Source organism: Parasteatoda tepidariorum, chromosome 2, assembly GCF_982258835.1.
Source record: "Parasteatoda tepidariorum strain Cologne lab strain chromosome 2, Ptep-v5.0, whole genome shotgun sequence".
NCBI classification, from domain to species: domain Eukaryota; kingdom Metazoa; phylum Arthropoda; class Arachnida; order Araneae; family Theridiidae; genus Parasteatoda; species Parasteatoda tepidariorum.
In genome coordinates, this window is record NC_141756.1 from 119,378,047 (window position 1) to 119,392,693 (window position 14,647).

General features: G+C 25.5%; 1 protein-coding gene across 3 annotated transcripts in view; it reads left to right on the forward strand.

The window, feature by feature from the left end:
- Positions 1 to 14,647, forward strand: part of LOC107445759 (uncharacterized) — a 92,769-nt gene that overhangs the window by 3,076 nt on the left and 75,046 nt on the right. For all 3 annotated transcript variants that reach the window (XM_043050116.3, XM_087158225.1, XM_043050115.3), the window contains exons 4-6: positions 3,613 to 3,798; positions 12,425 to 12,592; positions 13,295 to 13,426. In XM_043050116.3, coding sequence (XP_042906050.2) covers positions 3,613 to 3,798; positions 12,425 to 12,592; positions 13,295 to 13,426 — 486 coding nt within the window. The remainder of the gene's footprint in view (positions 1 to 3,612; positions 3,799 to 12,424; positions 12,593 to 13,294; positions 13,427 to 14,647) is intronic.

Consider the following 14,647-nt stretch of genomic DNA (forward strand, 5'->3'; position numbering starts at 1 on the left):
TTTAAAAATTAGATGTTAAAAATGTATTATAATTAAAGAAATATTTTTTTCTAAGTCTATTCGCGTTATTTTAATTTTTAGAAATCTCACTTAACTTTTTGAGATCTCACCCTGTTTTTGAGAAAGGGTGAGAAATTCTCTCTCATTTTTTTTCTGTAATGAAAACACTGTAAATGTATGTTTAATGCGCTTTCTTGAAGCCAAATTTATCGTAAATATAAATAATATTTTTTTATACAGTTATTTCTGCTTTTCTGCGTGATTTTGAAAATTCCGAATTTTTATTACGATGCGAGAATTTTTATCAGATCGCAAATTTAAATAATCACTTTTTGTGCACTTTATTTATGACGATTTCAGCTTAAATCTAAGTGATTTTTTATCTTTTTTTTGCAATTCTTTCTTTTTTTTCAAAATTTTTTCTCGGCAGTTATTCCTATGTGTTCCCACGTATTATAAAAAATTCCAATTATTCTGTTACGACATGCATTTGACGCGCTTTATTCGTGCTGAGTTCAGCATAATTATATTTTTTCCTAATTATTTCTATACTTTTCCTCGTGATTTTGACGATCCCGTTATTTAACTCTGATGTTATTACGACACGTGATTGTTAATCACGCAATTAAATAATCACTTTTTGATACGGTATTACAGTACAGTTTTATCGTAAATCCTAGTTATTTTTTCTTCGTTTTTATTTCCGCAACGAATGTGGTAATGAATTGTGATTTGATCAAAAAACAAATATTCGGCAAAAAAAGAAGAAGAAATCTATTGAACGCCGTACGCTTGGGGCCAAATAGCAAAGTCTTTTAGCAGTATAGCAACAATGAAACTAAAATTTCACTGCTCAGAACAATATTTCCTGGAAAAACGTATTCATAAATTAACTCTAAAAAATAAGGCCAATCAAGAACGTTTTTGAAAATGTCAAAAAGCGAAACAAAGAACATAAAAATCAATCTTAATTGTCAGGATCCTGATTCCTCTCCCACGCATTTGATTGACCCCTGACCTGAGGGTAAGGGACATGGGAAGTGTCGTTCCCCTACATTGGGGGTAGAGCGAAGGACTTTTTCTTATGAGAAAGAATATTTTTAGATCAGTATTAGTTTGAACGTAGAAGAGTTTAGTATTAGCTGAAGTAGGAGAGCGAAGGTATGAACTGGAAGGGAGCAGGAGAGCTCCGGACTTTGAATGCCATGTAGATTATGTATGTACTCATACTTTATTTTTTACTCATAATTAATCCAGAGATGCCGAAATAAATGCTTATACCTGAAATAATCCTTTGTCATCCTTATTGAGGATTTCATTAAAACGAACCAAAAAAGTAGTGTCTCACATTGATTTTTGAAAAATTCTTTTAAAGCTTAACATCTCAGTTTTTCAATTACCAGAAAAAGCCAAGAAAAAAGAATTAAGTCAACAGAAATGCTATTAAAAATTACTGCATTATAATGAAAACGTCTAAAAAAAGTTGTTTTTTTTTATTTAAGGAAAATAAAAAGATAGAAAAAATGTTCTTAATTTTTTAAGTGAAAATCTTATGCCAAAAATCTCAATTTAAATTTTTCTCATTGAAATAATTTTAGAAGAAAAAAAATTGTTTAGAAGAAATTAAATTTTATTTGTAACTTTATTTTTAAAAAAAATGCTGAGTCATAATAAAAATGCCTAAAAAGAGAAAAACAGAAAAAAAACAAATTTTTCTTAATTCCTGAAACAAAACTTTAATGCTGAAAATCACACTTTTCTATGTTACTGGTTACTTATATTACAGTTTACAGGGAAAGAGTGATAATAAATTAATAGTATGAGACGCTCTGTTAAAATGCTGGGTTATAATAAAAACTGCAAAAAATGGATCCTTCTCAAAGTATCGAAAAAATGACAAAATTGACTTGTCTGATTATAATTTTAAAAAAAAAGTAATATCTATAAAAATTCAAAAATAAAAAAAACTTAGAAAAATACATTTCAAAAAAATATTCTGCCAAATATTTGACTGATCATTCAACCAACTGAATTTTTCACAGAAGGGCCAAATACTCGTTACATCCCTCCCTAAATTAAATGCAATGTTATTGCAACTTGAGAAATTCATTAAATGGCGGAAAACGTGAATTTTTAAACTGCTCACTGCTTGTAGTTTAGATATCAATTTTTTGTTGCTTAAGTGATCTTTTTCGATAAAAAAAAAGGGAAAATGTTTACGATATAAAAAATCTAATAATTAATAAAATAAAATAATAAAGTACATTAAAAAATAAGCATTGAATTTTATTTTGAACTATCACAGCTTTGTTTTTATTTTAGACTTTTGTTTAAAGGCTATAAATTTTTTTCAATTAAAATATTTAATTTGAATTTATATTACTTAATTACGACTAAACTTTTTCCTACTTTCATTCTGTGGGCATTGCAGTTTTTTTAAATTTATTAGAATTTAATTCTAAAATGAGTTTTCATATTGCATGATATGATAAAAAAAAATATTTCTTTTCTTCAATGTTTATTTATTTTGATAAATCTATTGTTCATATGATAAAAATAGCAAGTTCTTTTATTTTTGAATGAATTCTAATAATGGAACACTACTAAGTTATTGATATTACTAAGTTTATTGATAAAAAAAATGGAATGCTAATGTTTAAATAAACATTATTACATTTGTCATTAACGTGTCTAAATACATGTGTGGCCCTTCGTTATCCAACCTGCTGTACAAGTGACCCTTCTCTCAAAAAGGTTGTGCACTCCTACTTTAAAGGATTTGTGAAATTTATGTTTTGAAAATCATATTGTTGCGTTTTTATATTATACTACTTATATTATATTTAGCTTCAAAATTTTGTTTAATTTGCTCAAATTGATTAAGATGTGTGTGTAATCCATTACTTTTTTATATGTATGTAGAACTTATAAATACAGTAGTTATTGCATTTAAAATTTCATTTTTGTAATAAAAAAACCATTTTTTAACTTTTATGATTATTCAAAAATAAGCAGTCAAAAACAAAATAAGATTAAACAGTCAAAAATTTTTATTTTTGGTCCATTTTTCTGGAATATATGTAACTGCTAAAGAGTTAAACCACAAGAGTGCCTGAAATAAACCTGTTTTGTCCGGAAAAAACCTATATCTGTCTGGATATGTACTCTGGAAAACCGGAAGAAAATAGAGAAACTGGAATAAATTATAAATGACCAATTTAATTATTAGGCTATAGGTATAATAAGAAAGGCTTAAATTTTAACAACTGAAATTTAGTTTTTCACATAAATTTATTTATTTTTAAAAAAATATCTATTTTCGTACTTTTTTTTTTAGCTTGATACAGATTTTTAAAATCTATAATTCCTATTATTAAAGAATTGAGAGCCCTGTAAAGAGAAAATGATAGACAAATAGAAAAACAAATAAAAAAAATAACAAAAGATAATTTTTTTTTTTGTATGGAATTCATTTTGTGAAGCTAACTTTGCTTGAAATGTAATCACTTTTAAGGTCAATTATCTTGGAGCTTATCACTACTCTGATAATTAATGTAATCTATTAGTTTTGTTAACATTTTGAATTTATTTGTGGCGTTTCTTGTTTTCCAGGTAATTGAACTGCCTGATAATCCAAGTGAGTTAAGCCCATCCAACTTGAATGAGTTTAATAAACTTAAGAAGACAGCCATGAGCTTTTCATATGAAGGTCGCTTTCAGGATGCTCTCAATACCTTCCAGAAATCATTAAAATTGTGCAATTGCCCACTTGTGAAAAAATATATAAAAGATATTAAGGTAATTCATTTTCAGTTGTATATTTTGCGATATCCGATGAATAAAAAAGAATGCTCCTTTAGAGTAAAATATTTGACCACACCTTACTATATAATACAGGAAGTGAAATAACTGTATAACAATCACGAGAATTCCAGACTTACATGTTGGCAGTTCTTATGGTGATGTTTAATTAAGGTTTTGAGATTGTCAATGGTTGTCAACAGTTAAGAAAAATTAACATTCAAATTTCTGTTTCAAGTTAGTTAAAAAAAAACAAGTTGACTAGGCTTGGTTGACGGAAAAAAAACTCTTTTCCTTTAATGTGTACTTTTCAGAAATGAGTTTGCTTTTTTTCACATACCAAAGTAACTTCAAACTTTTTATCTGGGGGAATTTATCATTAGCTGGATAACAAAACTTCATTAAGAACAGGGTGCGTACCATATTTAAAAAGTGCTTAAAGGTGCTTATTTTTTATTTACGCTTTTTAAAAGCTCTTAAAGGTGCTTTTTTTTATTCGGGGTTTGTAAAAAGTATTTAAGTTTCTATCTTTTAGAAAGAGATATTTTCTATGCTGTATCGATTGTTGTTCCAGGAATGAGATTCTTCCGCGGATTTCGGTTTTCTTTCCAGATTTTTCCCTCTAATTTACGCAGAAATTTTTTTTGCACAAGTTCAAATATTTCATGAGGAATTTAATTTTGCGGTGGGATAAAACTGGTTGACCTTTAAACAGGGATGAGATTTTTTTCTCTCTCAAATTTCGGCCCTTTTATCAAAAATTCCGCTTATCTAAAAGTTAAGTTTTTTTAAAAAAATAAATATCCCGCTTTTTTTAAAAAAATTCAGTTGTTAAAGTAAAATAATTCTATTAATTTACGATTTTCAAGATAAACAGAACATTCAAACTACGTCCTACTTGCTAACCCTTCCGCATTTTTACTTATATTAGCTATTTTCTCTAATTTCACGCAAAGAAAATAAGATTTTCTGTATTTTTTATCCGTCGACGGGATAGCTTGTATTTTCGTAATTCAGACGTCGCTGCTTCTTGTACTCAAGCGTGAAAACTAACAAAAAAAATAGAGGTGGCTTTGCGGGGGAATTATTTATTTGCTCTTTCAATTAATCTTGTAAATTTTTTATTTATTATGTCTAAACAAAAACAATGCAAAAAAGCCTTTTAACCTTTATATTTTACACTTGCATTTCAATTTAATTATGAGGTGTTATACTCTTCAAGAGTGCAGCTACAGTTTATATTATATACTTTCATATGCTTGATAATATTTTATACTTTCATTTCAATTTAGTTATGACGAGTTATATTTATCTCTAGTCCAGCTATAGTTCATTTTATGTACTTGCACATATTATACACTTGCATTTAAATTTAGTTATGACAAATTGTATTCATCATTAGTCGCGCTATAATTTATATTATATACTTGCATATCTTTGCTTATATTATACATTTGCATTTCAATTGGGTTATGACAAGTTATATTCATCATTAGTTCAGCTATAGTTTTCTTATATCCTTGCATTTATTATACACTTGCATTTCAATTTAATCATTAGTCCAGCTATAGTTTATATTATATACTTGCACTTCAATTTAATAATGACAAGTAATATTAATCATGAGTCCAGCTATAGTTTATATTATATACTTGCTTATATTATACACTTGCATTTCAATTTAATTATGACAAGTTATATTCATCATGAGTTCAGTTGTTTGTATTATATACTTGCTTATATTATATTCTTGCATTTCAATTTAGTTATGACTAGTTATATTCATCATGAGTCCCGATAGTTTATACTTGCATATACTACTTGCTTATATTATACACTTGCATTTCAATTTAATTGTGGCAAGTTATATTCATCTTTAGTTCAGCTATAGTTTATATTTTATACTTGCATATACTTGCTTATATTATACACTTATATTTCAGTTTAATTATGACAAATTGTGCAATCAGCTATAGTTTATATTATATCCTTGTTTATATTTTACACTTGCATTTCAGTTTAATTATGACGAGTTATATTAATCTCGAGTCCAGCTATAGTTCATTTTATGAACTTGCATATATTATACAATTTAATTATGACAAGTTATATTCTTCATGAGTCAAGCTATAGTTTATATTTTATGCTTGCATATTCATACTTATATTATACACTTGCATTTCAATTTAATTATGACAAGTTATATTCATCATGAGTACAGTTATTGTTTGTATTCTATACTTGCTTATATTATATTCTTGCATTTCAATTTAATTATGACAAGTTATATTCATCATTAGTTCAGCTATAGATTTCTTATATCCTTGCATTTATTACACACTTGCATTTCAATTTAATCATTAGTCCAGCTATAGTTTATATTATATACTTGCATATATTATACACTTGCACTTCAATTTAATAATGACAAGTTATATTCATCTTTAGTTCAGCTATCGTTTATATTTTATACTTGCATATTCTTACTTACTTTATACTTACATATTGCACTTACATTTCAATTTAATTATGACAAGTTATATTCATCATGAGTTCAGTTATTGTTTAATATATACTTGCATTTATTATATACTTATATTTCAATTTAATTATGACAAATTGTGCAATCAGCTCTTTATATTTTACACTGGCATTTCAATTTAATTATGAGGAGTTATACTCTTCAGGAGATCAGCTACAGTTTATATTATATACTTTCATATGCTTTATAATATTTTATACTTTCTTTTCAATTTAGTTATGATGAGTTATATTCATTTCTAGTCCAGCTATAGTTCATTTTATGTACTTGCATATATTATACACTTGCATTTAAATTTAATTATGACAAATTGTATTCATCAGTAGTCACGCTATAGTTCATATTATATACTTGCATATCTTTGCTTATATTATACATTTGCATTTCAATTTATTATGGCAAGTTATATTCATTGTGAGTCCAGCTATAGTTTATATTATATACTTGCTTATATTATACACTTGCGTTTCAATTTATCATGTCAAGTTATATTCTTCGTGTGTCCAGATATAGTTTATATTATATACTTGCATATATTATTAATTTGCATTTCAATTTGGTTATGACAAGTTTTATATATTATGAGTTCAGCTATAGTTTATATTATATCCTTGCTTATTTCATACACTGGCTTTTTAATTTAATTATGAGGAGTTATACTCTTCAGTTAGTCCAGCTTCAGTTTATATTATATAGTATTATATGCTTGATAATGTTTTATACTTTCTTTTCAATTTAATTATGGCGAGTTATATTCATTTCGAGTCCAGCTATAGTTCATTTTATGTACTTGTATATATTATACCCTTGCATTTAAATTTAATTATGACAAGTTATATTCATCATGAGTCCATTTATTGTTTGTATTATATTCTTGCTTATATTCTATTCTTGCATTTCAATTTAGTTATGAATAGTTATATTCATCATGAGTCCTATAATTTATACTTGCATATACTACTTTCTTATATTATATACTTGCATTTCAAATTAATTATGTCAAGTTATATTCATCTTTAGTTCAGCTATCGTTTATATTTTATACTTGCATATACTTGCTTACATTATACACTTGCATTTCAATTTAATTATGACAAGTTGTATTCATCTTTAGTTCAGCTGTAGTTTTCTTATATCCTTGCATTTATTATACACTTGCATTTCAATTTAATCATTAGTCCAGCTATAGTTTATTTTATATACTTGCATATATTATACACTTGCACTTCAATTTAATAATGACAAATAATATTAATTATGAGTCCAGCTATAGTTTATATTATATACTTGCTTATATTATACATTTGCTTATATTCTATACTTGCATTTCAATTTCGTTATGACAACTTATATTCATCATGAGTCCACCTGTAGTTTATACTTGCATATACTACTTGCTTATATTATATACTTGCTTTTCAATTTAATTATGAAAAGTTATATTCATCATTACTTCAGCCATAGTTTAATATATCCTTGCATTTATTATATACTTATATTTCAATTTAATTATAACAAATTGTGCAATCAGCTATAGTTTATATTATATCCTTGTTTATATTTTACACTTGCATTTCAATTTAATTATGAGGAGTTATACTCTTCAGGAGTCCAGCTACAGTTTATATTATATATTTTCATATGCTTGAATATATTTTATACTTTCATTTCAGTTTAGTTATGACTAGTTATATTCATCTCGAGTCCAGCTATAGTTCATTTTATGTACTTGCATATATTATACGCTTGCATTTAATTTTAATTATGACGAATTGTATTCATCATTAGTTCCGCTATAGTTTATATTATATACTTCCATATCTTTGCTTATATTATACACTTGCGTTTCAATTTATCATGTCAAGTTATATTCTTCGTGTGTCCAGATATAGTTTATATTATATACTTGCATATATTATTAATTTGCATTTCAATTTGGTTATGACAAGTTTTATATATTATGAGTTCAGCTATAGTTTATATTATATCCTTGCTTATTTCATACACTGGCTTTTTAATTTAATTATGAGGAGTTATACTCTTCAGTTAGTCCAGCTTCAGTTTATATTATATACTTTTATATGCTTGATAATATTTTATACTTTCTATTCAAATTAATTATGACGAGTTATATTCATTTCGAGTCCAGCTATAGTTCATTTTATGTACTTGCATTTATTATACCCTTGCATTTACATTTAATTATGACAAGTTATATTCATCATGAGTCCAGTTATTGTTTGTATTATATTCTTGCTTATATTCTATTCTTGCATTTCAATTTAGTTATGAATAGTTATATTCATCATGAGTCCTATAGTTTATACTTGCATATACTACTTGCTTATATTATATACTTGCATTTCAATTTAATTATGTCAAGTTATATTCATCTTTAGTTCAGCTATAGTTTTTATTTTATACTTGCATATACTTGCTTACATTATACACTTGCATTTCAATTTAATTATGACAAGTTGTATTCATCTTTAGTTCAGCTATAGTTTATATTTTATACTTACATATACTTGCCTATATTATACGCTTGCATTTCAATTTTTTTATGACAAGTTATATTCATCATTACTTCAGCGATAGTTTTCTTATATCCTTGCATTTATTATACACTTGCATTTTAATTTAATCATTAGTCCAGTTGTAGTTTATATTATATACTTGCTTATATTATACATTTGTATTTCAATTTAATTATGTCAAGTTATATTCTTCATGAGTCCAGCTATAATTTATATTTTATACTTTCATCTACTTGATAATATTTTATACTTGCATTTCAATTTAATGATGACGCGTCATACTCTTCAGGTGTCCAGCTACAGTTTATATTATATACTTTCATATGCTTGATAATATTTTATTACTTTCTTTTCAATTTAATTATGATGAGTTCTATTCATTTCAAGTCCAGCTAGTTCATTTTATGTACTTGCATATATTATACCCTTGCATTTAAATTTAATTATGACAAGTTATATTCATCATGAGTCCAGTTATAGTTTGTATTATATACCTGCCTATATTCTATTCTTGCATTTCAATTTAGTTATGAATAGTTATATTCATCATGAGTCCTATAGTTTATACTTGCATATACTACTTGCTTATATTATATACTTGCATTTCAATTTAATTATGTCAAGTTATGTTCATCTTTAGTTCAGCTATAGTTTATATTTTATACTTGCATATACTTGCTTACATTATACACTTGCATTTCAATATAATTATGACAAGTTGTTTTCATCTTTAGTTCAGCTATAGTTTATATTTTATACTTGCATATACTTGCTTATATTATACACTTGCATTTCAATTTAATTATGACAAGTTATATTCATGATGAGTCCACCTGTAGTTTATACTTGCATATACTACTTGCTTATATTATATACTTGCATTTCAATTTAATTATGACAAGTTATACTCATCATTAGTTCAGCTATAGTTTAATATATCCTTGCATTTATTATATACTTATATTTCAATTTAATTATGACGAATTGTGCAATCTGCTGTAGTTTATATTATATCCTTGTTTATATTTTACACTTGTATTTCAATTTAATTTTGAGGAGTTATACTCTTCAGGAGTCCAGCTACAGTTTATATTATATATTTTCATATGCTTGAATATATTTTATACTTTCATTTCAATTTAGTTATGACGAGTTATATTCATCTCGAGTCCAGCTATAATTAATTTTATGTACTTGCATATATTATACACTTGCATTTAAATTTAATTATGACAAATTGTATTCATCATTAGTCACGCTATAGTTTATATTATATACTTGCATATCTTTGCTTATATTATACATTTGCATTTCAATTTATTATGGCAAGTTATATTCATTGTGAGTCCAGCTATAGTTTATATTATATACTTGCTTATATTATACACTTGCGTTTCAATTTATCATGTTAAGTTATATTCTTCGTGTGTCCAGATATAGTTTATATTATATACTTGCATATATTATTAATTTGCATTTCAATTTGGTTATGACAAGTTTTATATATTATGAGTTCAGCTATAGTTTATATTAAATCCTTGCTTATTTCATACACTGGCTTTTTAATTTAATTATGAGGAGTTATACTCTTCAGTTAGTCCAGCTTCAGTTTATATTATATACTTTTATATGCTTGATAATATTTTATACTTTCTATTCAAATTAATTATGACGAGTTATATTCATTTCGAGTCCAACTATAGTTTATTTTATGTACTTGCATATATTATACCCTTGCATTTAAATTTAATTATGACAAGTTATTTTCATCATGAGCCCAGTTATAGTTTGTATTATGTACTTGCTTATATATTAGATATAGTTTACATTATATACTTGCATATATTTGCGTATATTATTAATTTGCATTTCAATTTGGTTATGACAAGTTTTGTACATTATTAGTTCAGCTATAGTTTTTTTTATATCCTTGCTTATTTTATACACTGGCATTTCAATTTAATTATGAGGAGTTATACTCTGCAGGAGTTAGGCTTCAGTTTATATTATATACTTTCATATGCTTGATAATATTTTATACTTTCTTTTCATTTTAATTATGACAAGTTCTGGTCATTTCGAGTCCAGCTATAGTTCATTTTATGTACTTGCATATATTATACCCTTGCATTTAAATTTAATTATGACTATATTCATCATGAGTCCATTTATTGTTTGTATTATATTCTTGCTTATATTCTATTCTTGCATTTCAATTTAGTTATGAATAGTTATATTCATCATGAGTCCTATAATTTATACTTGCATATACTACGTTCTTATATTATATACTTGCATTTCAAATTAATTATGTCAAGTTATATTCATCTTTAGTTCAGCTATCGTTTATATTTTATACTTGCTTATATTATACACTTGCATTTCAATATAATTATGACAAGTTATATTCATCATTATTTCAGCTATAGTTTTCTTATATCCTTGCATTTATTATATATTTATATTTCCATTTCATTATGACAAATTGTGCAATCAGCTATAGTTCATTTTATGTACTTGCATGTATTATACACTTGCATTTAAATTTAATTATGACAAGTTATATTCATCGTTAGTCCCGCTATAGTTTATATTATATACTTGCTTATATTATACATTCGCATTTCAATTTATTATGGCGAGTTATATTCATCATCAGACCAGCTATAGTTTATATTATATGCTTGCATATATTTGCTTATATTCAGGGATGAGATTGTTCCGCTGGTTCGCGGATTTTCGCTTTTTTTTCATATTTTTCTATTTTTTCCGCTAATTTACGCTGAATAATAATCACTGAATCCGCTAATTTACGCTGCTGATTAATAGTCAAAAAGTTAGGTGATATCAATTAATTTAATTTTAATATGCCAACAAAGTGGGATGTTTTGTCCGAAAAAACTAATCTTATAATAATTATTATTTTAAGCTAATTTACTTTAAATTCTAATGGCAAGTATAACAGTTGGTAATATATTTTATTTAGACGAATAAGGCATAAAATAAAATTGATGCTCTCAGTTAAAAAGAATCGGAAAAATTCGATGAAATAAGTCTGGAAAAAATAGGAAATAGTCAAAGATTTTTTTTTCTTCCATGTGTAATCCTCCATTCTATAAAATTTAATCCTGCACTATTTATATGCAATCTGAATGTTTGTAAAAGATGATTTTAAATTTGATTAATTATTTTATAATCTCTTACTTTCTCTCAATAAATGTTTCTATTTTTGACGAGTTTGAAAGTTTGATCTTCAAACTGTCAAGGGTAGCCCCAATATGAAAAACATGATTTTAATAGTTGATGCAGACAAGCAGTCCAATGTTTACTAAACTAAGCAACTTTAATTTCAGTTACTAGTTTCTTTTAAAGATTTACCTATGTATAAAAGAAACTAGTACCTGAAAATTTACTAAACTAGAACCTGAAATTTTAGAAACTAGTACTTGAATTGAAAGATTTACCTATATTTGTTACTTAACTTTTGACCTCTGTTAATATTTTTGACTTTATGTATTCCTTTATAATTGTTATTTTTTTGCAGATTATGATTGCTAAGCATGACTCAGAGTTGCTAGAATTTCGCCAACTTACATATTCCGGGAAGAAATTAGCTCAGGATGGAAAGCAGAATCTGTCAGTTCAGAAATTAAAAGAAGCCTATGAAATTTGCCCCTCTCCTAAAATTTCAAAAATCCTTAAAACTTTAGATGTAATGTCATTTGTATTTTTTGTTTTATTCTGCTTGTTTTATTTTCTTGAAATGTTTTGTTTAAAATAAATATAAAGACAAGTTGAATTAAAATTAATTTTATTAAAAAATTGTTACATTTATGTCATTTAATACATAAATTATTTATATTAAAGAGGGTCATAGCTACTAACTCTACTGAATTTTACCAGTTTGTCCTGATCTACTAATTTAATTAAAATTCTTCTGGGTTTTGTAATCTCAAAAAATTCCCTAAAATTGAGTGAGTTCAATAAAAAAAATCTGTATTGAAGTAGAATATTTGTACAGATTATTGCTTGCTTGAATATTTAAGTATTACTAACACATATAATGATGCAAAGCTCATTTATAGAAATCAGCTCAAAACTTTTTTTGTTATAAGATGTTCAGTTTATTTTTTATTCCGAACTTGCATTTTAAATTAATTTAACAAAAATCTTTTAACTATCCTTGATGAATTAAATGCCTATTAATATTCAAAATTATGAATATACATAACATTTCAAGGTCATTCAGTGTCAATCATAACTAGAAAATATTGCAGTTTTTCTATTTTGATGACTATAAAAATACCTAATTAAAAATTGTTGCGTCTTTTTTGGGGGCTATGTATTTGTTTTAATTCATTGTGCTTACAAATACTTTTTAAGTTCTCTTGGAATTTTTTTTATTTATTTATAGGATCAAAACAATTCTAGTGAAAGATCTTCTATTTCAAAGAAGTTGTTCATTAATAGTGATTCTACCAATGAATTTGATTCTGTAAGGGTGGAAAACTCCCCTGATGAAAAACCAGCTTTCAAATTATCAGAAGTAAAGTTTGCTTCATTTTGCATTGTTAATTTAGAAATAGAATGTTTTTTATTTTATCATGTAGTTTTAAATGCTTGAAACACTCTCTGTAGAATAGGAATGAATATGTACTGGTTCATGCTTTTGAAGATGGTATCAATTAATTTTCATTGCATTGATTTTAGCAGAAAAGCAGAATTTATATTGTTAATCTATAAGATATAAAAAAAATAATGCAAATTTTTAAAAATAAATTTGTACTTAGAAAAATTGTTTTATATTCATTATTAATTGTTTAAGTTCAATCTTTGGTCTAATAAAATAAAACTTCTATTTATTTTTATTTAAATTACAAATTAATGTTTCAAATCTTTGATTAATTACAACAATTATACTTCATGTATAAAATTTTCATGTTACTTTTTCCTCTCTTCTAAATTCTCACTCATTAAAATATTTATCATTAATTTAAACACTAAAACTGAGTTTGATTTTCTTATAAAAAGCTAATAACTAATTAATAATAACAAGGTATTTATTTAATCAGCATTTAATTTGTGAAATATAACCAGGGGTCTTCCAGGGCAAATTTCCTACCATTTAGCGGTACCTTCACAAATTTTAAGCGTTAGGAAAAACGGTAGTTTAATGAAATACTTTTAAAAAAGCAAGTTCTAAAATTCTCCATCTCTTAAAATTTTGTTTTTGTATCCCCATAAAAAAACTATAAATCCCAGTATTTTTTTAAATGAAACAACGAGGTTATCTCTTTATGAACTATACAGAAAGTCAAAATTCAAACATTATCTTTAACATTATTGTAAATTTATTCTAACAGACCTTTATTTTTTTATGAAAAATTTTTTTTCCTTGTGAAACTTTTTTTGTAATGACCTACTTGAAAATGTTCTCATAATGAAAATAAGTTCTAGTACTATTTAATGCAAGTTGAAATTTAACTATAGACAATGGATTTTTAAATTTGGAAACAATTTTAAGCTTGGAATTCTACAATAGCAAAATTATTTTGTAATATGTGAGGAAAAATTTATAGAAATTTACCTGTCATAAATGATTTTAATTCGTAGTGACAATTTTTGAAGATAATTTCTTATTTTACCATATTTTGGTGCTGATTTTTTAATGTAACTTTTAATTTTCAAAATTATGTCAAGATTTTCACAAAATAGGTACCTCTCAAAAAAACCTAGACAGACCCCTGATAACAATTTTTTTTTCTTT